At 38.9% G+C, this 20,625-nt stretch overlaps 2 protein-coding genes across 4 annotated transcripts; both read right to left on the minus strand.

The window, feature by feature from the left end:
- Positions 1-1,977: 1,977 nt before the first annotated feature.
- Positions 1,978-12,508, minus strand: plekhd1 (pleckstrin homology domain containing, family D (with coiled-coil domains) member 1). Of its 2 annotated transcripts, XM_082516968.1 has the most exons (14): positions 12,420-12,508; positions 12,121-12,295; positions 9,364-9,457; positions 9,132-9,221; positions 8,614-8,690; positions 8,356-8,447; positions 8,209-8,261; positions 7,947-8,041; positions 7,706-7,799; positions 6,882-7,072; positions 5,663-5,795; positions 4,290-4,434; positions 3,695-3,838; positions 1,978-3,265 (listed from the first exon to the last, which is right to left on the minus strand). In XM_082516968.1, exons 2-14 carry the CDS (start codon positions 12,273-12,275, stop codon positions 3,111-3,113), a joined length of 1,518 nt encoding a protein of 505 aa, XP_082373094.1. In that variant the 5' UTR covers positions 12,276-12,295; positions 12,420-12,508; the 3' UTR covers positions 1,978-3,110. The 2 variants fall into 2 exon arrangements, with proteins under 2 accessions (XP_082373094.1, XP_082373095.1); XM_082516969.1 differs by lacking the exon at positions 12,420-12,508 and having other exon boundaries at positions 12,121-12,402.
- A 561-nt stretch (positions 12,509-13,069) lies between these two features.
- slc39a9 (solute carrier family 39 member 9) lies at positions 13,070-20,609 on the minus strand. Of its 2 annotated transcripts, none has more exons than XM_082516971.1 (7): positions 20,054-20,609; positions 19,822-19,930; positions 18,232-18,435; positions 17,797-17,865; positions 17,317-17,402; positions 15,944-16,078; positions 13,070-15,701 (listed from the first exon to the last, which is right to left on the minus strand). In XM_082516971.1, the coding sequence occupies exons 1-7, from the start codon at positions 20,147-20,149 to the stop codon at positions 15,468-15,470; spliced, it is 933 nt and encodes a 310-aa protein (XP_082373097.1). In that variant the 5' UTR covers positions 20,150-20,609; the 3' UTR covers positions 13,070-15,467. The 2 variants fall into 2 exon arrangements, with proteins under 2 accessions (XP_082373097.1, XP_082373096.1); XM_082516970.1 differs by having other exon boundaries at positions 18,232-18,438; positions 20,054-20,607.
- Between the last annotated feature and the right edge of the window lie 16 nt (positions 20,610-20,625).

Consider the following 20,625-nt stretch of genomic DNA (forward strand, 5'->3'; position numbering starts at 1 on the left):
ACAAGGATGCTACCTTACTATAGGGTGCAAGAAGCAGAACACAGGACAACAACACACTCCATGTGGATTCCCCTGAGTATCACCCACAGCTGCTCCCAGATTGGTGCAAACTGCCATGATCAGCAATGACCCAGACTTTGTACTAAGGAGCTGGCGGGGTAAAGACCAGTGTTGGGACTAACGCGTTATTAAGTAACGCGTTACAGTAACTACGTTATTATTGTGGTAACGAGCACGGTAACTAGTTATTATGCCAAAATCAGGAACGCGTTAGTCGTTACTGGGATTTAGATAGGGTCGTTACTCGTTACTTCGTGTGGTGGCATCGCGGAGCTTCCACAGATTCAGTAACATTAGCAAGTGGTGGAGGCCAGCAGGTGGATGAAGGAAAGGGGACGCAGAAGGAAAAGAGACCCGAGGCGACCACCGGTCCAAGTGTGAACTGAACTTCAGGTAAGAAGTTATGACCTGCAGTCTCTCTGGGTCAGATATGAACCAAGTTTAGGTGGAGTTTATTTTCGTTATGCTGACTTTTTCCGTACTGCGTGCTAGCTAGCATGACGGAGTTTCTATACAGCTGGGTGGTGCTATGATGTTAATGATGTTGAACTTTATTTTGTTCATAAGTTATTAGAGTTGCCAACCGTCCCGTCTGGTATTCAGAGAAATATTACGCGTTTCTTATTGAGGTGAAAAGGAACAGTTTGTCCCGTAATTCAGCTACAAAAAGACACAAAGCTGGAGTTATTCAGTGTCTTTGCTGCACAGCTGCCTCTTCTTCTTTCATTCTCTCCCCTCCCTCTCCTGTTTCTACTTCAATCATGAAACTGATCAATGATCAGCTGATCGTCTCTCTTGTTTGTTTATCGCTCACTTTGCGCCGAAAGAGGAAACCAGCGGATGTCGCGCTAAACAACAGCAGCACGTTTAAGCTTGATCAGCTGTTGTTAGAATTTATTTAATATTAATTTCTAGTATCAGCTGATGTTTGCTGGAGCCACAGTTCAAAAAAGCTGCTGGTCATGATATGGTTTGGATATGTGGTGAGAGGGAAACATGAAGATGAAACCAGGAGATGTCCTTACTGGATCATCAGAGCTGTGATGGAGAAACAGGTTTACCTTTTAGGTGACATGGATGAGTTGAAGTTATGAACTGTTTCTGAGAGACAAATAACACCAGGATCCTTTTTTAGGTAGCTGACAGCTGGTAACTGTGCAGGGGCGGATCTAGCAAAGTGTTGCCAGGGGGGCAGGTCGGGCATTAACAGGGAAAGGGGGGCACAAAGAAATACTTTTCTTTCTTATTCTCATTTAAAATGTCTCGCTTTTAAAAAATAATTAACTGAATCTTACAACAAACGATTGATAGATTGATGCATATATACCATCAGAACAGTGAACATCACTGTCACAACAGTGTTTATTTTCATTCAAAGGCTTTAAGATTTTTCCTATAATGGCAGCCGGTCTCTAGTCAAAATGCCCGGGCCAATTTTCTGTCCCAGTCCAGCCCTGTATGCGGCTCATCTGCGGTCTGGTGTTGCCTACATCTTCCTATTCAGAAGGCAGAATTTCCGAGTTCTGAGTACAATCGAAAGCACCACGACTGCAGTTTTTGTGTTAAAGGTGCACATGACGCTGTGACATAGGCTAGAATCATGGCAGCAGTCAATGACGGTCCAGGCGTGGGATTTCTCTTGTGGAAATATGCACATTATCTTTTCCTTTCTATTGGTAGGTGGCACAGTGCACTTGTGGCAAGTAGGCAAGCTAGAAGACTGGTAATCTTGCTGGGTATCCAGTTATGGAAGCAACACATTAACAAGAGAATTCTGAGTAAAACTAGTTACTTTCCCTAGTAACTAGTTACTTTGAAAGTAACGAGTAACTTGAAGTAACTGAGTTACTTTTGAGAGAAGTAACTAGTGATGTAACTAAGTTACTATTTTAAAGTAACTTACCCAACACTGGTAAAGACCTTTTAATGTATGTTGTTCATTAAATGTCTTTGTTCTCACATCCACCTCTTAGGGGAAGTGACTGAAGAAAGATTCAGAGCTATAGTGCATTTGTGAAAATTTACCTATTTGACCTACAACTAAAATTAAACAACAGGTTTTCTATAAGAGGCCACAAACCAAAGACAGGGAACCACTGATTGGCAGTAAATCGTTTTAAAAACTCTTGTGTTGTTAGTTTTCAAGCATGAAAAGTAACTAGTTAATATATTGGTTTAAGTTTAGCTTAAGGATACTCACATGTGGCTTTATCAGATCTGAAAGCTTCACGTGGTCATTTTCAGTCAAACGGTTCCAGAAACTGTTGACCATAAGGAACTAAAACTCAGCAGCTATTAGGATGTTTCCACTGCAAGAATTCAGAAAATATGGATATTCACACATTCTCTACGTACTGTTTAAAGAAACTAGTGACCATGAGTGACTATGACTCTTTTCTGACAGCACTATATAGTAAATAAACGGATACAATCAGCACCTATTAAATAGAAATTTCAGACAATAATTAAATAGGGTTATTACTAATGCTTTCTTGAAGGTTATGCTAAAAATAAATAACAGTAAACCCAAAAAGGAGTAGGTAACGTGGCATTCCTAGTTTAGCTTATGTGATTAGTTCCTTCTGGTCAACAAAAGACATAATTTATGTTAATGAAAAAATTTAAAGTTCTACTCTAAAATAAATCCCCACAGCTCTAAACAGCAAAACTCAAGAGCTGCTTTGGAGTCTTGTTTTTCACCTAGGCGCTTTAGGCTCCACAGTCGCTCTTATTTGCCTAATCTTCACAGTTTTCCCTGCTGTAGGAATTTAGTTCCCAATTTAACTCCACTAACATTCCTAGATCTGTTGAGTCTAAAAGACAACAAACCCATCAGACCATGAGAGAACAGAAAAAGTGGTCTTATATTTAATCTTTTAAATTTTGACTGATCAACTAAAACTTTGTCATGGTTTCAAATAACACAGCTTTCTGTGCACATTCATTTACAGCATCTTAATGATGGGTTTGGTAACAGCATCTCTGGGTGACTCTGAGACTGAGGTGAAGCTAAGGACCGTTTCTCTTCTTTTACCTCGCTCTATCTCCTCTCAGACGTCTGTTATGTTTGTGGCGTCCTTGCGAGCCATGATCTTGTACACGCTCTCTCTGAAGCTGCTGTCCGAGGTCAGGCGTCGGGCGGTCTCCCTCAGCTCCTCGATGCTGCCGTCAGCGTTGGCTACAGCGAACGACTTGGAGTGTTTCACTGTAGCGAGACAATGAAATGTGGAGCTCAGTCAATGGAGTGCTCCATTTGGGACAACGACATTTCAGAAATGTATTGCTTTAATCATTTGTCACGAAGACAATGTGTTGCTTTTCTTGATTTTTTTAATAAATAGTATTAGGCAGAGATCTGGGGTTTTTGGACTGGTAACTGGGGCTCTGAAAAAAGATTAACTAAACAATTTCTCAGACTCTATGGCAAAACCTAAAATAATTACTATTATTTAACAGTCTGTAACCGTAATACAAGTAGAAACTCAATAAAATGGCATTGGATTTTTGAACACTTTAGAAAGAAAACTTAAACACTCCACAGAGAGAGCCAAATGTACCTGAGAGTAGGGACTTGAGAAGCATGATTCTTTGGTGCTTTATTATGCTATGATGATTATTTCATGATATTACTTACACCAGTGACGCTTCGAAGCTCGCCTCTGGATTCGGCAGCTCTTAATTCTGCGCGCAGCAGCTTTGTGAAGGTATACTGCATTCTTCATTATGGCTGGGAGCTTTGCCTCAATTTCTGCTGCACAGATACACTCCTCAAAGAACCCTGGATACACACAATCAGATGCATTCGTTATAAAGAGGATGCTCTGCCTTCAAACATGTACCCTCAGGCAGGGTCCTGATTTCATGCCTTAGTGGTAGCTTGGAAACTTACAATGACAGGTTAAAATATGGCATTGTGGTAAAAAAAATTACAGAATCAGTTCTAGTACATTTATCTAGTAAATTTTTTGTCTACTGGAATATTTAATAAGAAATGATTGAGTCATATTTTCTAGTGAACATACAAAGTCACAGAGGTGTGAGAAGTGCCAAATTAAATCAGTTTCCATGGCAATAAAACGACTATCCCTTGTTCTGCGTGTGCATGATCCACCGCCACAGTCAGATTTCTCCAGCAACAGACTTAAGCTCTTTGAATTTTTCAGTGCACTTAATGCATCATATATTGACCAGATAACTACACCCAAACGGATAACAGTGCATGCACTCACTCCTCAGCTGCGTGACGTCGCCCTTCATCTTCTCATCTCTCTCTTTGCTATGCTCCAGTGAGTTCAGGCCTTTCTCCAAGTTCTGCAGAGCCTCTTCAGCCTCTTTTAGCCTCCTCTCCAGCTCCATCCGAGACTCTATCTCTGCCTGGGCAAAAGGGGGAATAGAAAGCCAAGTTTATTTAAGACCTATACTGTAGAGGATTTTTAGTCCATAGTATCCTGATCAGTTGCTGATGTGTTTTTGATGCGAGTTTGAAAATTGAACTTAAACAGAATAAATATTGATTGATGTTAGCTTTTGTCCAAAAACATCTCTGTAAAACTCAATTATGTAGACATCTATAGTGTTAGGCTATTCCACATGTAGGTATTCTGCATCTGAAACTGCTCATCTGCACTTTACAAATAATCAACTTAAGCTGAGGCCTGAGAAACAGGGATGCAGAAGGAGCCGTCTGAGCAGGTAGACTAAGTTGATTAAGCAAAGCAGGCAGAAAACAAATGTAATTTCAAACAGAGAAATTAGACAACAAATGAGAGTGAGAAACCCCGTCAATGCAATGCATACTTTAAAGTCAGGGAGATCAGACTGAGTGTGATGGGCGAGCCAGCTGATTATAGGCAGGATGCAATAGAAACAACTGACAGGATGTCATCATCACTCTAAGTCTTTAGTGGCGTTAAGGGTGTTTTTATGAGGATTTTACATTCAGAATGTTTTAATTGGCCAACATAAATAAAGGAATGTAATTATTAGAAGACTTTGAAATATTTTGAGATGTCATGACTGTTAAAAAAAAAATTATGATTTATTCCATTTAATTCCACAACACTAATACATGCTAGCTGTACCAGTGTAATTGACTTCCTGCTGTGATTTTGCTGCTATACAGCCACTCAGTAATGTATAATTTGTGAGACAGATGCCTTATATTGTGTCATTTCTTTTAGCAACAGTTATTGAAAAAGTTAGCTTATTTTTCTTATCTTTTTTTATGTGAATATAAATTTACATTTGCACTTTTGTCTTGCATTTGGATGCAATGTAAAAAAAAAAAAAAGCATTTGAGTAACTTTTACAGAGTCTGTAGCAGTTGTGATGCAGTTGTTACGAGATGCTACATTGTTTTTATAGGTGTTAAAATATGATATTATGTTTCCAGCAAGCTATGCTGTAGGGTCTGAAGTGTCACACATCAATACATACACAGACTCATCTAAATATCTAAATTCTTTGGAAGTTGTGAGAGAAAAAAAAGTTCCACTCAAACTACATTTAAAGACTAAAGTCTGCTGGCGGATTAACGCAGTGATCTTTGAAAAGGTGTTTCATTAACATGCAGGCTGAGAGCTGCTGAGTCACACCGTGTTACCTTGAGCTCAGCCTCAGTCTGCTGCTTGTCCACACTGAGCTGAGAGAGCGAATGCTGCAGCGTCCGGGCCTGAGACGAGTAGTACTCCCTCTCCTGCTGCAGGACTACAGCCAGCTCCTCATTCTCCCTGATCCTGAATAAAAGAAACCACACTCAACATTAAAAAGGAAGCACACACAAAACCCGACCAACTTAAAGGAAGGGTTTGGTCTGTGGGTTTTTAAACAACACTGCCTGTATGGTGGATGCATCTGTCAGTTTTCTTACGGTCATGCTGCTCACTGAGCTCTACAGGAGACACATGAATGTACACCTCAGGTCATTTCTGGGAAGATCTGGATTTTTTGTTTAAAGATAATTTATCCATGAGTATTTAGTATCTGCTTAAAATGTATTTACTGAACTAGTTTTTGAGGTTTTGGATCCCAAAGGTTCAAAGTATTCCTTACAGAATAATTATGTTCCATGGTTTATTTCTGTTTTCTATCTGTGGAATTAAATGAATTCCTGAATGTCAAATAAAACTGAGAAAATATATACTTTCATCGTGATACGAGTATGAAAAGGGGCAAACACTGTATAAGTAGACGAGTATAAAAAAGCAAAAATGCATCTACAGTTATTAGACATTGTTGTGAGATCCATTCATGAGCATGCAGGGTTTAAAATCTCATCAGCAGCATCCTTTATACTACATTTAATGTGATCCAACATATCTAGCGTGATACAACAAGCGAAGCAATGTATGAGAATGTTTTCAGTCTGATTATGTTACATAGTGTTCATGTGACAAAAATACTGCTGTCAGTCCAAATGTTACGTAGGCAAAATGGCTGAGTAAAGGTCAAGCATACGGAAAATGCAATGTTATAGGTTTTAGCATTTTGTAACTGAACATTAGTGCTACACAGTCAATAACAGCTGCCTGTAAAACTTCACTTACGGCCGCCAATCAATCTGCTGGTTCTTTTAGGATCAATACACATTTCCACTAAGAGTTACATCCTGTAATACATTATTATAGAAGTTCCCTGTCAGACTGTTTTTTGTGATATCCTGGTATGATGTATGATTCATCAGTCAAAGAATATCAAAACAGAACATGGTCTTATTTGATGTACCCTCTAAAAAGAATCAGAGAAATAAAAATCCTAAAATATTCCTTGCTGACTCCAACAATGCTCTGCCAGTAATCGTTTGCTCTTGAGGTTACACCCACTTATCCTCAGCCTGATCTTTCTCCTTCAGCAGGATCTTCATTTGCTCCTCAATGTGATGCAGGTCCTGCAGCAGGTCACCGTCCTCAGACTCCATGCAGCTTTTTTCTGAGCTCTCCACCTCCGCCTCCTTCTCCTCCTGCTCCTTTACTCCCAGCAGCTGCAGCGTTCGCTGTTTCTCCTGGGACAGCTCCTGATGAAAAATGAAAAACAGGAGAGATACAGATTTTGCTTACTTAAAAAAAAAAAAGTTGATTTGTCACATATACATTTTTTAAAATCCCCTATTTAATACTTCATATAAGCCAAGTGAGAATCTTTTCATTGAAATCAACTTTGTTTATTGTGTCCAACATACTGTTTTAAACCTGCCTGAAGTTATTTTAGCACTAAGTACAACAACAACAAAAACATAACAAGCAGCTGGATAGCGTAGTAGTGAGACTACACGCCTTTGGAGCGGTAGTCGCAAGTTCGAGTCCTGGCTGAGGATAACTGTATCCAGTTAGGGTCCATTCGGGAGAAGGGTCTCATGGCCTGCTCTCCCAGTTACATGAGGTACAACACACATGCTACGGCCAGGACATCAGGGGGGTATCATCATCATCATCCCCGCCTGACCAACACTTGAGGAGGTTGTGGTTTTAAAGTAGTTAGTTCAGAGTAAAGTAGCTAGTAGTAGAGGTGATGTGTAGACCTCTGGAGCTGGGGAGTGGCCCCTGTGACCTGACCCCCGGATAAGCTAGAAGGTGGATTAGGTGGTCTGAAATCATGTAGTGTGTCGTCGATTCCTGTATGATACAGGAATAGGTTTTCAATTAAATACCTCGAGGGATTTTTGCAGTGTGACCGTCAAGCTGCTCAGCTCTTCTTTTTCACGCTCGACACCTTTCAGGGACTGAGCTGTGCCATCCAGGTCGCTGCAGTTCAGCACGAACAAACGTGGAAGTAAAACAAAACAGACAAAGAGATGGGGATAAAACCGTATTTAACCTGCGTTAAATCAGCACCACTACAATGATTGAGCATGGAGAATTAAGTTGAACGTATCAAGGCTGAGTGTGTACAGTTTGATCTGCTCCTGCTCCGCCTTTAGCTCCACGACCACTTCTTCAAACTTCTGTTTCTCCTCCTCCAGGATCTGGTTCAGACGCTCCAGCTCCTGCATGAACAAACAAACTGCATAACTATTAAAACATAACACATCAATGATCTCATGATGAAGGTGACTACTACATCTGCATCTTTCATTTTATCATCTCCATATAAAACTTAAATGATTTGTTTATTTACAAATCAATACTAATCTCTTAATCCTTGAAAGTTCACCTCTCTCTGAGCTCGTTGATGACTAAGCTCCTCAGTCTCTTCCATCAGTTTATCTGGAAGAAGAAATAAATATATTGCTAATACCCTGCCTTCACTTGTAAGACCTTTGAAAGGTAAATTTATTCAGATGACCTTTCTCCTGCTTACCCAGGTATTCTTGCTTCTCTTTGGCCAGCTGCAAGCCCTGAGCCTCCAGACTTTCAATCATCGCTTCCCCCAGCTGTGCATTTTTCCATGTGCTGTTGGGAAGATGCAGTGATTTGAGAAAATCAAAGCACTATTAGCAAAATTAAAACATTCAAATGCTTTTAAAAAGCTGCAGCAGACAAAGGAAGCATGTTTTTAACAGCAGAAGAAATGTGTCTCAAAAATAATCATTCTGAATGAAGTAAATGAATTACTCACACTTTCCCTGACTCATGGAGCATCTCCATCCACTGGACCTGCTCCTCCTGAGACTCAGCAGCCAGCACTATGGTGCCCTGGGGGCCAGACACACTGTGTTTTACATGTTAGCAGCTAATAAATGATCGTTTCATGCTGTAAAATGAATTTTGGCTGGGGCAGTGCTGGTAGTGTGTCTCTCTACAGCTCCAGTCAGTTAACTATGTGCAAGTTGTTTGACATGTTTATTTTTGTAGAAATTTGTTGTTGCGTGTTGTCTGTGTGCAGCTTTTTCTCCACACGCAGCTTCACAGATGACAAGTTTTAGACTTACGTGACATTAGTTTGTTAACCACTTGGGGGCAGTAGAAAAAAAAACTGTAACCACAACATTAATAATTAACATCTACCTTATTTTAGAGTACTTCATCCTGGCATACGGATTTCTAGCTTAGTTTTTGGTGTCCACCAGCTTATTTTAAATTTGATTTAAACTTGCAATCATTTATAATGTAATGGGAAAAGATTTTTGTTCTTACAGAGAAATCTTCAAGGTTGATGATGATGGCAAAGGGCATCCCCAAGTCTTCATTTGCTGACACCACACATCCTCCCAGAGGAATGACTCCCTAAGACAGGAAAAGGTTTTGTTTTTTTGGTCATTTGAGTTCATTTGATCTTTCAAAACTAAACTGAAATATCAGAAAACAAGCACATCTCTAACTTTTGCTCAATTTTGTTATTGTTACCAGAGATACTGCAGCTGCTCACCTTGGGGTGAATGTTGAAGTACCTGTTGGTCTCAAAGTTTCTCTTCTCACTTTCTGCATAGTAGAGCAAGAAGCTGTCTTTGATGATGAAGAATCTTTGTACCAAGGAAACAATGAAAGCAAGACTGAGTGAGTCCTGTGGGGCTAAAAGGAACCAACGTCTGGCATCGCTCTAAGTTTTAGTCACTCGATTGACTGAATATAAAAATGTTTTTGCTGATAACCCATTAACACTTTTCTCTGCTCGTTTCTCTTTATGCAAGTTTTTCAGTCTTATTGCACACACATCTTTTGTAATATCTTTACTTTCTCATTACTGAATCCATGGTATGTTAACACACTCAGCCTAGGGACTCAATTTTCTTTTACTGCTGCTGCACTAAATAATTTTGTGGTTTTGAAAAAGTTTCTGTTTAAACAACTGTTGAGTTGCTTTGGGTTAAATAGCAGTGACGAGTACAGTTATTTTGTGTATGAGCTGCTGTTTTCTGTCCATTTTATTTTTTGGAGCATTAAGAAGAATATTCATATTTTTCCTAAGTCCACCGGTCCAATCATCAGTCTGTTCATCACACCAATCATAACACAGAGAAATGTGTGGCAAGAGTGGAATCATTTTTTTTTATGTATTAAAATGTAAAATTAAGTTTAGAGTGTTGTGAGAGCACATGTTTTATTATTACAGACATACTATAAGTATAATCTGGATGAATATAATATATAATAAACCATTTTAAACCAGTTTTTGTTATATAACATAATCCCATTTATCGATCTGTTAATCAGAGTACTGCAAACAGGTCTACACACTGGAATGATAAAGCCTTCTTAAAATAAGGATGTTTGTTTCAAAGAGTCATTACATTAAATTAAATCTGACACATATAAAAAGAGACACAAGAAAATTAGTTCATTTACAGTTCTGTGCAAAAGTCTTGAGCCTGCCTTTATATTTTGTTAGGAAAATGGGAAATAGGTACAATTATTTATTGAAAAATGTGCAAACACACATGTAAATAGAGTCTATAGAACAAAAACAGAGTTTGTGCAATTCTAACAAGTTTGAAATTAACATGAAAAATATTTGGTATGATTTATCACTCCAAAAGACCTGTTTCGACTTATTTTCAGTCTAGTTTTTATTTAATTTGGCACGCACCAGCATTTTCTCTTTGTTTTCCTTCCTTAAAAATGGCTTCTTGACAACCGCTCTACCACTGAGACCATTTCAGTAAACAGTAGATGGATCAACTGCACGGCTAGAAGCATCTCTCAGGTACCATGTCAGGTCTTTGCTGGATTTTCTTCCCTATTAAGGATGTGACTGTCAGACAGTACAGATAAAGCTTTAGGCCTACCACGTCCTCTTTTGTCCTCAATTTGTCCAGTTTCCTCACAGGACATGCTGCACACCATCTAAACAACTTTTCAGGTAGCGGCACTTTGTTGTTGTAAAAATAGTTCTTTGCCAGATTGTTTGTCATGTGTAAACTCAGCATTAGTTCATCATTCAATGTTTGAATGATTCATAGGTCAGTGTGAACACTCAGCATTTCATCACAATACAGAAAAACACTGAAAGACCTTCAGAAAGCCTTGTAGTCTCATTCCTTGGAAACAAAATATAAAGAAATGAATAATAACTCAAGGCTTTTGCACAATACTGCACTAGTTTAGGGAGTGGCTTTGTGAGTTTGGGTGGGACTCATAACGGAAATGACTGACTAAGAGATATATTTATTTTAGAAATTAATCAAAACTAGTGAATAAATTGTTAACATTTAGTTTCTAGTATGAATACATCCTACTTTTCCAACACTAGAAGATGTTCCTGTCTTTAGAAAAATCTCCTACAACACATCCAAATGTGTAATACTCGTCCTGACTTTCATTAAACTATTTAATTTTCACCCTAAAAGCAGCTGTGGAATATGCTGGACTATTAACACTTAAGGCTGATAAGTCTTTTACATACATTTCATCCCACTGGTTGGGAGATTTATATTAAACAGCTGGTAACGACAATAAAACCTACTAAACCAAATTTAGCACAGAAATCCAAAGAAGCACTTACTGAAAATTTTAGCGACCTTTATGACACAAGCAGCTGGGATAGGTTACAAATGGTGTGCTGCAAATGGACTCTCTGGATCCACCGTATATTGTCGTTTTAACTGTTATGTAAACTAAGAGCATTACCATGACTCAAGATATCAATCCAGGCATTTTGACCAAATTTAAACTGCTCTCAGGATATACTGAAAATGCGGGTGTGGATAAATATTTCCTGTTATTATATAAAGCAATCCTCTAATACAAAACATGTCAAAGTACAGTTTACAAAATCCTATTGCTCTCTTCTGGGATTAAAAATAAAGAAGTTTAATCAATAAGCATTCATAAAAGATAATAAATAAAACAATTATTGTCAATTTATAGGGAAAAATTACTCCAGATGTTTTACCTACAATTTGTAATGCAAATTAAAAGGTTTCATTTTCTCTCAGTATGCAAGAATTTTTATTTTTCAGCTGTAACAGCCAATAAATGAGTTCTAAATACAACACAGCTAATTCAAACTTTTAGTTCAGACTTTGATACAGGAGAGAAAATTCTAACCACTTCCTAAACATGATTGTTTTGTCGCTGTCAAGGGGCAGCCTGCAAACTAAAGAAAAAGCTGAGGCATCAAGAGAATTGATCACATTTAGCTGTAGGATCAAAACAAAACAACAACTTAGTCACACCTCACCCTTACCTGCGCGACCACTTGGCTGATGGCCGACCGAACGGCCTCTTCCAGAGCACGCCATGCAGCTGCACTTTGGTGCTGATGTCCAGCAATTCAGAGTCTGACTGCTCCATTGATGACCAGGGCGAAAACCGAGAGTTCCTGGATGAAGACGAGAACATCCTCTGTGGCTTCCCTCGCCCTGGGAGGTGGGACAAAAACGATCAATAAAATAAAAATAAATAAACAAAGCACAATGCAATCACTCAATAACAATTAGTCCAGCAACACCCGATAAACACACACATACACGCACGCATACACACATAGAGGTGCTGCAGGCACAGCTTCAATACAAAGCAGGAAAAGCAGAAAACAAATCCCAATAACTCAGCAGGGCGGAACGATGCAGCTGCCAATACGCTCATCAGCTGGAGGCAGACTGACTGCACAGCGATGATGAAAACAGGATGGGGGGGGGGATACTGGAAGGCAATGGGGGAGGGAGAGAAGCTTTAGGAATGAGTTGCTAAATCTGAAGCCAGTCGATATATTCCAGCCAGTAAAAGCTGTTATTCAGATTACAGTATTTGCAGAGAGGAGCAGTTTCCAGTTATTGGCAGGTATGAACTCTCCAGTCTCTCCATCAGTCCATCCTGCACCCTAGCAGTGAGTTAGGAGGAAAGTCATGGTTCCACAACTTTCTATTAAAGAGGATGAAGAGTCAGAACAGTTGTTGTATAGCTTTAGTGTCACGGGTATCAGATTCATTTACAGAACATGTGTCCGAGTGGATGGACGGAAGATTATAAAGATACCGATAGTTCAGCCTTGAAATCCAGGACAGATAAATGCTGTGTAACTGTAAGGCAACAGTTGCAGTCTGAACCTCTGTGATTTTATTCAGACTCTAAAGTCAAAGTCAAAACATGTTACTGACCCATTATGTTTGTAAGTTAAATGATCAGACATCATCACCAATTAAAAAAACTTTAATTTAGTCATCATAAAACACGCTCCTTTACAACTGATTTTTACAATCAAAGTATGGAAATAAGGCAGACCCCTTTAGGAATGATAGGAAAAGAAGAGAAAACTGATTCACACCGACCTCCACCGAAATTAACTATACAACTATCAGCCTGATATCCCCACCCCCCTTGATTGAGATAATCAGCCCCAATATGAGCCTTTATCTTTAATCATGAAATGCATTTAGATCATTTTAAATCTGAAGGGGATGTGCCTTCAGCCAATTAAACCCCAGTATTTTGGCTGGAAAAGATGATGAAGCCTCGAGTTGAAATATTAATTTAAAAATTTTTTTTTTTTAATTTATACTTTTGAAACTGATGGGATCATGTGTGAACAAACTACATTCTGAATAAGAAGTTATAAAGAGATATCTTGCAGCCAACTCTAGTCTCCAAACTTTAAAGAGGCTATTTAACCATCATAAAGCTTTTTTCCCTGCAATGTTAATTAAATGTAATCAAGCCACAAACCAGACCCCACATTAAGTTTTAAGGTTTTCTGTAAGGGATGAAAAAAAGCTGTAGATTGCCGTAGTAACTCAAGTTACAGAGATATAATGGTACATAATGAGGCTGCCTACTAGTGTGCCAAGTTGTCAAGCATCACAGTGGAGGGGGACGGTTCCCAGTTCCCTTTAGTACGCACAAACAGTTTCTCAGAAAAAAAACAAAAGAGTCATGCAGCTTCTGGTCTGCATGCAATTTCACCCCACCTTCTGTCACAGTCACTCAAAAAACAAAACAAACAAAATAAAGCCTAAAACAACACGGCGTGCTTCTTCTCATACAAGTTAGAATTAATTCACAGGTCGTGTGTAAAAGCCTTAAATTTATACATAAATCAAAGACCCCTCAAGTCAGTCTGTAGCTTGTTGAGTTGGTACTGCGAAGACGAGTTCGTCGATGTCCAAAAGTTCAACATAGAAAAAAAAGAAACTGTAATTGAGAGTAAGCAGTTCTGTCTCACACAGGAAATCCCCATGATTGTGGAGGGAAGAAGTTGCTTTGTACAGTATACATACATATACAAACACGCGAGCTCTGCTGTGAGCAGGCACAGTGATACAGAGGATATCCAAAATCAGCCTACTTACATTTTAATGGTGCTGGAGCAGAGAAGTAACTGAGGCAGAGCAGCATTTGGGACCCTCTAACTTTCAGATCTTGGTGCGTGAATAACATAACGAGCACCTTTATGATCAAGACAAACCCTCTGTACACATTTCAGACTTGGTTGCACTGCTGGCAAAGAAGTGACCTGGCCTCAATTTCACCTTTTTGGTGATTATTGCTGTAAGTATAATTACTTAATAGAGAGTTAACCCAAATAAAATTCTCCTCAAACAATCTTTAACAGGTCTGTTCTCCTGTGCCCAAAAAAGTTTTACCCAATGAATGCCCTCGAGCAAGACAAATCCCTCCACCACCTGAAAACACTCTACAACACAGACTTATCCCAAGTTTAAATATAAACTAAAGACATTTTAAAGAAAAGTGACAGTTGATGTTCAGATGGGAGGCTAGTTGTGTTTGTCGTTATGCAGGATTTAAAGGAAACTGTGTCGCATAAACAAAGAGCTTGTTACAAATGATTTCTCTAGCGGTGCCGGACACTCCACTTGCTAGACAAACTCACTAGCCACGGAAAAACTGTTACAAGCATCTTGCTGGTTAATCTGTCTGACCTACTGTGAAAACATGACCTCTGGCAAGAAGAAAACATCTTGTACAAGCCAGTGTTGTTTGGGGGCCATCCTCTTCAGAGATCTGTTTCAGGCTTGCTAATATGGCACTTAATCAGATCCAATCCATCAGTATTGTTGCTAATTTATCTACACTCTATACAATTATTTTTTAAAAAGTGAGTTTCACTGCTTTTGAGATATCACAAGTTTAATCAAGACTAAATCTCACTGTGCAACTGCCATCTAGTAAAAGGTCTCTAATGAAATCAGGGCTATTTTTCGACTTGGACGAGCACTATAACGCAACACTGAAAAATCCACAGTGACCTAAATGAACTCATCTAAAAGATCCACCTCTGGCATCTTGGAAAAAAATGATTTCTGGTGGAATTAATGCATACATACAGTAGATGCATTATACTTTGTTGTCAGTGTCATTAGATAAAATGTCATCATGTGCACTGGTTGTCACTGGAGCAACTCTGATTTTCACTCGTTCCCTGCTTCGAGTTCATTTTCAAGTCATAAGAAGTCCCTGCACAAGATCCATTAACAGACACCAAGCAATAAGACATCTGAATCCACCGTGATTGAAGTCTTTGTTTCAGCTTCTTCCTCCTGTACACCCATCTAAAATCCATCATGAGCTGTGGGTCTAATGATGGTGACCGATGGACAGCACCAGCGGAATGAGGCAGCCCAGCACCAGAGCTACCACCTCCACCTTGCTCAGTCCCTTCCCTCCGTTTCCTCCCGCAGGAGCGTGGCTGTGACCGCCGCCCCCCACCTCAGGCAGAACGTGGACCGTTGCCACGTAGAGGAATGTGCCAGCAGAGAAAAGCATGGCGACACCTGTGGCGTTGACGTCTGACAGTGCTTCTTTGCTGCTCTAAGAGGGGAAGAGACAAGAACAGTGTAAAGCTTAAAGTTCTCCTTTTCTAGTGACTCCAGTGTTGATGAAATAATGTCTTTGTAGTATTTGGGCAGTAGTGTAAAAATCACAATACAGACTAGTAAGATGACAGCTGGATATCTAGATCCTCAAAGTACTGTATTGTACCAAACAGTTAACACTGAAAACTAAACATCTAGCAAAATGAAAACAGATCAGTGCAAAAATATAATAATTACCTGACTGAGACCTAAAAATGTGAGCATGGCGAGGACTGGCGCTGCCAGGGCAAAGACCAAGAGATGTTTGCGGATACGATTTCTCTCGAGACCGGCATGCATTAGGAAGGATACAAGACCAAATGCTGCTGGCGCCTACAATCAACAAAACAGAAGAGTTTATATAGCAATTTACTGCAGCAAACAACAATCAATTCTTTTACCAGTTAATTTGTAAATTAATGCTGAAAAAAAACCCTCTGTGTATTATAAACTCAGTAGCTGTACTTAAATTTAATTCATTTGCAGGCCTGCAAAAATTAAAGACACCCTTACTGCTTCCTTAGGATTTATGGAGGAGTAGTAATTGATCATCATTAAGTGTAAGCACCTCTATAAATGCAGCTGTTTTGTCAGTTTGCTCCTCTGCAGCGATCAGCAGCAGAAGCAACTGTTTGTCTAGGAAGGGTTGTAGGTCCATTTTTATACAACAACAAGCAAACATATCCATCATCCTTGAGTGACAATGATTATTCACAAGAGGAAAACATTCAAGATATCAGACAATCTTCCTAGACATAGACAACACAGCAAATTCATCTCAGGGTCAGACTGTACAGTGCCCAGATAGATTGCAAAAAACAAACAAACCAAGAGCTACATCTCAGACTCTACAGCCCTCAGTCACAATTTTAAATGTTAAACACAGAACCTATACTGAATGAGTATAGGTTCTGTGGAAGGGTTGCTAACAGAAGGAATCTTCTCTTTAAAAAGAACATGGCAGCCTTGCTTAAGTTACCAAAATTGGATCCGATCAACCCACAAGACTTCTGGAACAATGTCCTTTAGATAGACAAGACTAAAGTGGAGATGTCTGGCCATAATGCACAGCGCCACATTGTTTTGGAGAAAATCAAACACAGCATATCAAGAAAAAAACAGATCATACAAACAATGAAGAAGGGTGGTGGAGAAGTTATGATTTGGACTTGTTTTGGAGCCACAGGACCTGGACACCTTGCAGTCATTGGTAAACAAATCGAAGTATTCAAGAGTCAAATGTAAGGCCATCTGTCTGACAACTAAAGCTTGGAAGACACTGGAAAATGCAACAGAATGACTGAAAAAAAAGAATCAAAGTGTTGCAAAGTCCAGACCTCAACATGGAAAATATCCGGCAAATCTATGAGAGACTAATAAAGTCACACAGAAAATAATTACTGAAGTTATCACATCTAAAGATAGTTCTACAAGCTACTGAATCACTGGGCTTGTTAGTTTTTCACAGGCCTGATCAAACTTTATTTTTAAGATGCCAGTATACGTATACACACAAACAAACAAAAAAAAAAAATCAACCACTGACTGCATTATATATGATGTATATTTACCTTATGCAGCATGATAGCTACAAAGACAATGAGCTGAACGCTGGTCTGAGAGGTTGAGGCAGCAGCACCCAATGCAACACCATCAGCTGCAGGCAAAAAAAAAAACAGAAAGGTACAGTAACTACTGGAACACTTAAAAGCAATGATTCGTCATTAAAACAGCAATAAAATCTGGATTAAACTACTGTAATAAAAAGAAACTAATACTGTTTGAACTGAAAAGTAACATTTGTGTATACATTTTCCAAATTAAAACAATTTAAAGCTTAATTAAATTCATAGTATTCTGAAGTAACACAAACTCAGGTACAGAATAAAATTACATCTTTTTCATGAGTTCCACCAAATGTAAATACATATTTAATATTTATGATTAAATATTAATATAATTAATTAATTAAATATAATTTAATATTAAATATTATTTAATATTTATTTTGTGTACAGTAGCATTATCAGACGATATTAAATCAGACCTACCTGCAGCATGGACCACAAGCCCCAGGGTGGTGGTGATTTTGGAGGAAGCAACTCTTGCTGCCTCTGGATCTAAACCAACCAACCAAAAATAAATAAATAAATAAACAAACACACATACACAACTCAAACAGTTTGTGGCAAGGAAACAAATCAATAATCTTGATGGACCACTATGTCCACACCGAGTTAAACAGCACCACAACATTGGCAGACTTTGAAGAGTATTATCAGCTTAAATAAAGATCTCTAAAATTGTTCAGTGCAGAGTGTGGGTGCATCTGGGAAAACAGAATTAGCAGTTGAGCCATTTGGATGTGTTTTGGGTTTAATTCAATCTTATTTTTCGAGGAGAATAAGATGAGAAGAGACTAATGACGAAGCTGCTTTTGCTGCTTTTCCCTAACCAACTCTGGCTAAGGCTATTTGAATGCTTACCTTCAGTGTTGTGAACATGAGAACTACCTATCTGGTCCACCAGTAGCATAAAGACAAAGCCTAGAACCAGAGACACTCCAATGTAGGCATGGAGCTGCTCTTGATTGTGCTCATGCTTCCCACTAGCACTAAGAGCTGCCTCTGCTTCACCCTTTCCCTCGGAAGCTTCTGCAACTGCAGACTGGCCGTGACTGTGGTGTCCACCTGCTGAAAGAGAAAAATCAGCAGAAAAATGGTCTGATAAAGACACAAATACGTTAATGCATCAGAACCAAAGAAATGTAAAATTAAAATTCCATCACACAGCACAGAGACCATCATAAATACTGCTATAAATACTGATATGGAAATGACAATAAGTCAGAAATTGGCAGAAACTGATTTCATGATGTTGCACTTTACTTTCCTCTGTTTAAATAAAATTCATACTGTTACAATGTACACAAGCACATATCATTGGTCTACATGCTCTCTACTTAATTTTCCTCTGGTATATTTCAGTTTAAGCCTGTTGCAAGCATGAAGGAATCCAGCGCTGTCACAAACATCTAAAGACTATTTTAGATTTTGCATTATAAAGTGCATAAAATAAGAAGCAGACAGGAAATGAGGAAAGAACAGACACTCAGGAAAGATGCACCCCTGAAAGTTACAATTACTCAGTACTTTCAGTAGAATGACTAATCAATTATGTAACATATAATTATCTGTAAAAAGGTTCAATCAACTGTTTAATCTACATTGCTGTTAAATGTACATAAAAGAAATTAACAAGTTGATTCAACATGATGGAAAACCTGAATATCTTTGGGTTTTGTATTGTCAGTCAAACAAAACAAACAGTACGAGTATGTCACCTTGTACAGTTTATTCAAGTAACAGATAAAATAAATAAATACATTTCATCAGCAACACAAAACAATTATTAGCTCAAGGTCTTCTAACAAGATTTTTTTTTTCTTAACTTACAGGAAGCAGCCAAAATTGTGTGTGGCGGGGGCAAAACAATTTGCTTCTCATTTGAAATTGTGATCACTTTTGGAAGTATTTAAACAACTTGTTTTGTCTGACTACCAACCCAAGAAAGATTACATTTACATTACACATCAAAGAGAAAAGCAGCAAAACAACACAAAGGGAAAACTTGGTGTCCTTTCTTGATAATTAACCGGCTAACTAATTTAATCTATCTACAATTAGGAGAGACGTTTATCACTTATTTATGTTTATTTGACTATTTCACCATGGCAGCCTCTGAAACACACTGTACATTAGAAATAAACCAATATGACAGTGGATGCCCTGAGCTTTGCAACTCATCCATGTATTTCTTAGCTTAAGGAACACGTATTTTTAAGAGCTGTAGCACGTCCCGGCTGATTGTGAAAGGCATTATTACTAGTTTTCTGAGCCATAGACTAAAATAACCGAATGAGCTTATCTTCAAACGTGCACAATCCAAAGATATTGCAGTCCGTAAAAAATCACGACTATTACATTGTCTTACAGTTATTGATACAGTAGTTAATTCTTAATTGTCTGTCCATTCATGATCTGAGCAAACCTTCCATCTCCCCCAAGGAACCCTACCTTCAAGGATTTCTTCGTAAAGTGCATGGACCCCTTCTGGGATGATCACGGCAAGTGCAGTCCCACAGAGCAGCCCTGCTCCCAGCACAGTGATCAGCTTCAACTTCTCCTAAACAAAGTCAGAGACCCAGACCTTAAGCACAGTAGCTTCTTATTGTTTGAAAGTTCAGTCCATTTTATGATAGCTTGGTAGCTAAAGTTAGCTACATGCATATGTATGTCACAAACCTACCTCTGAGAAGTTAACCGCTAAAGGTATCGTCCCGGCCACATAACATCCCACCAGCATCGCAAGGGACAGCAGGCTGATCGAGCTAAAATCGTCCATGACTGCACTTTTCTCTTCGGCTAACCTACTGCTAAGCTATACCATCAAATCCAACCTCCACCTGCGCTTTTAGCACGGACCTTTGCTCGTGACGGTAAAGTTCAAGAACATTAGTTTTTTTGGTGGTTAATTCAATACACGTCACGACCCACTTTCGGTACCAACCCGGTCTGGTGCTAAACATCCACTTTATAACTGGTCAGTGTGTCGCTCACTGGCCTCGGTAACGCAGTCAAAGCTAAGCTAACTAGCGTCAGTATGTATATGCCTTTCGATATTAATGAAAAAGAAACCCGGAAACAGTAACCGTCCAGTGCAAACAACTGATACTTCGCATATTTTCTGTCAAGTCCAGTTGTCAGAATAATATTGCAACTTCCCGATTCGGTTAGCGTCAACACACCGGCTAACTGAACATCTTCTTGTTTGGAGCTGATCAAAGTGCTTCCGGGTCAGAGTTTAGGCGACCTGCCACG

Source organism: Aulonocara stuartgranti (assembly GCF_965226115.1).
Source record: "Aulonocara stuartgranti genome assembly, chromosome: 19".
NCBI lineage: Eukaryota > Metazoa > Chordata > Actinopteri > Cichliformes > Cichlidae > Aulonocara > Aulonocara stuartgranti.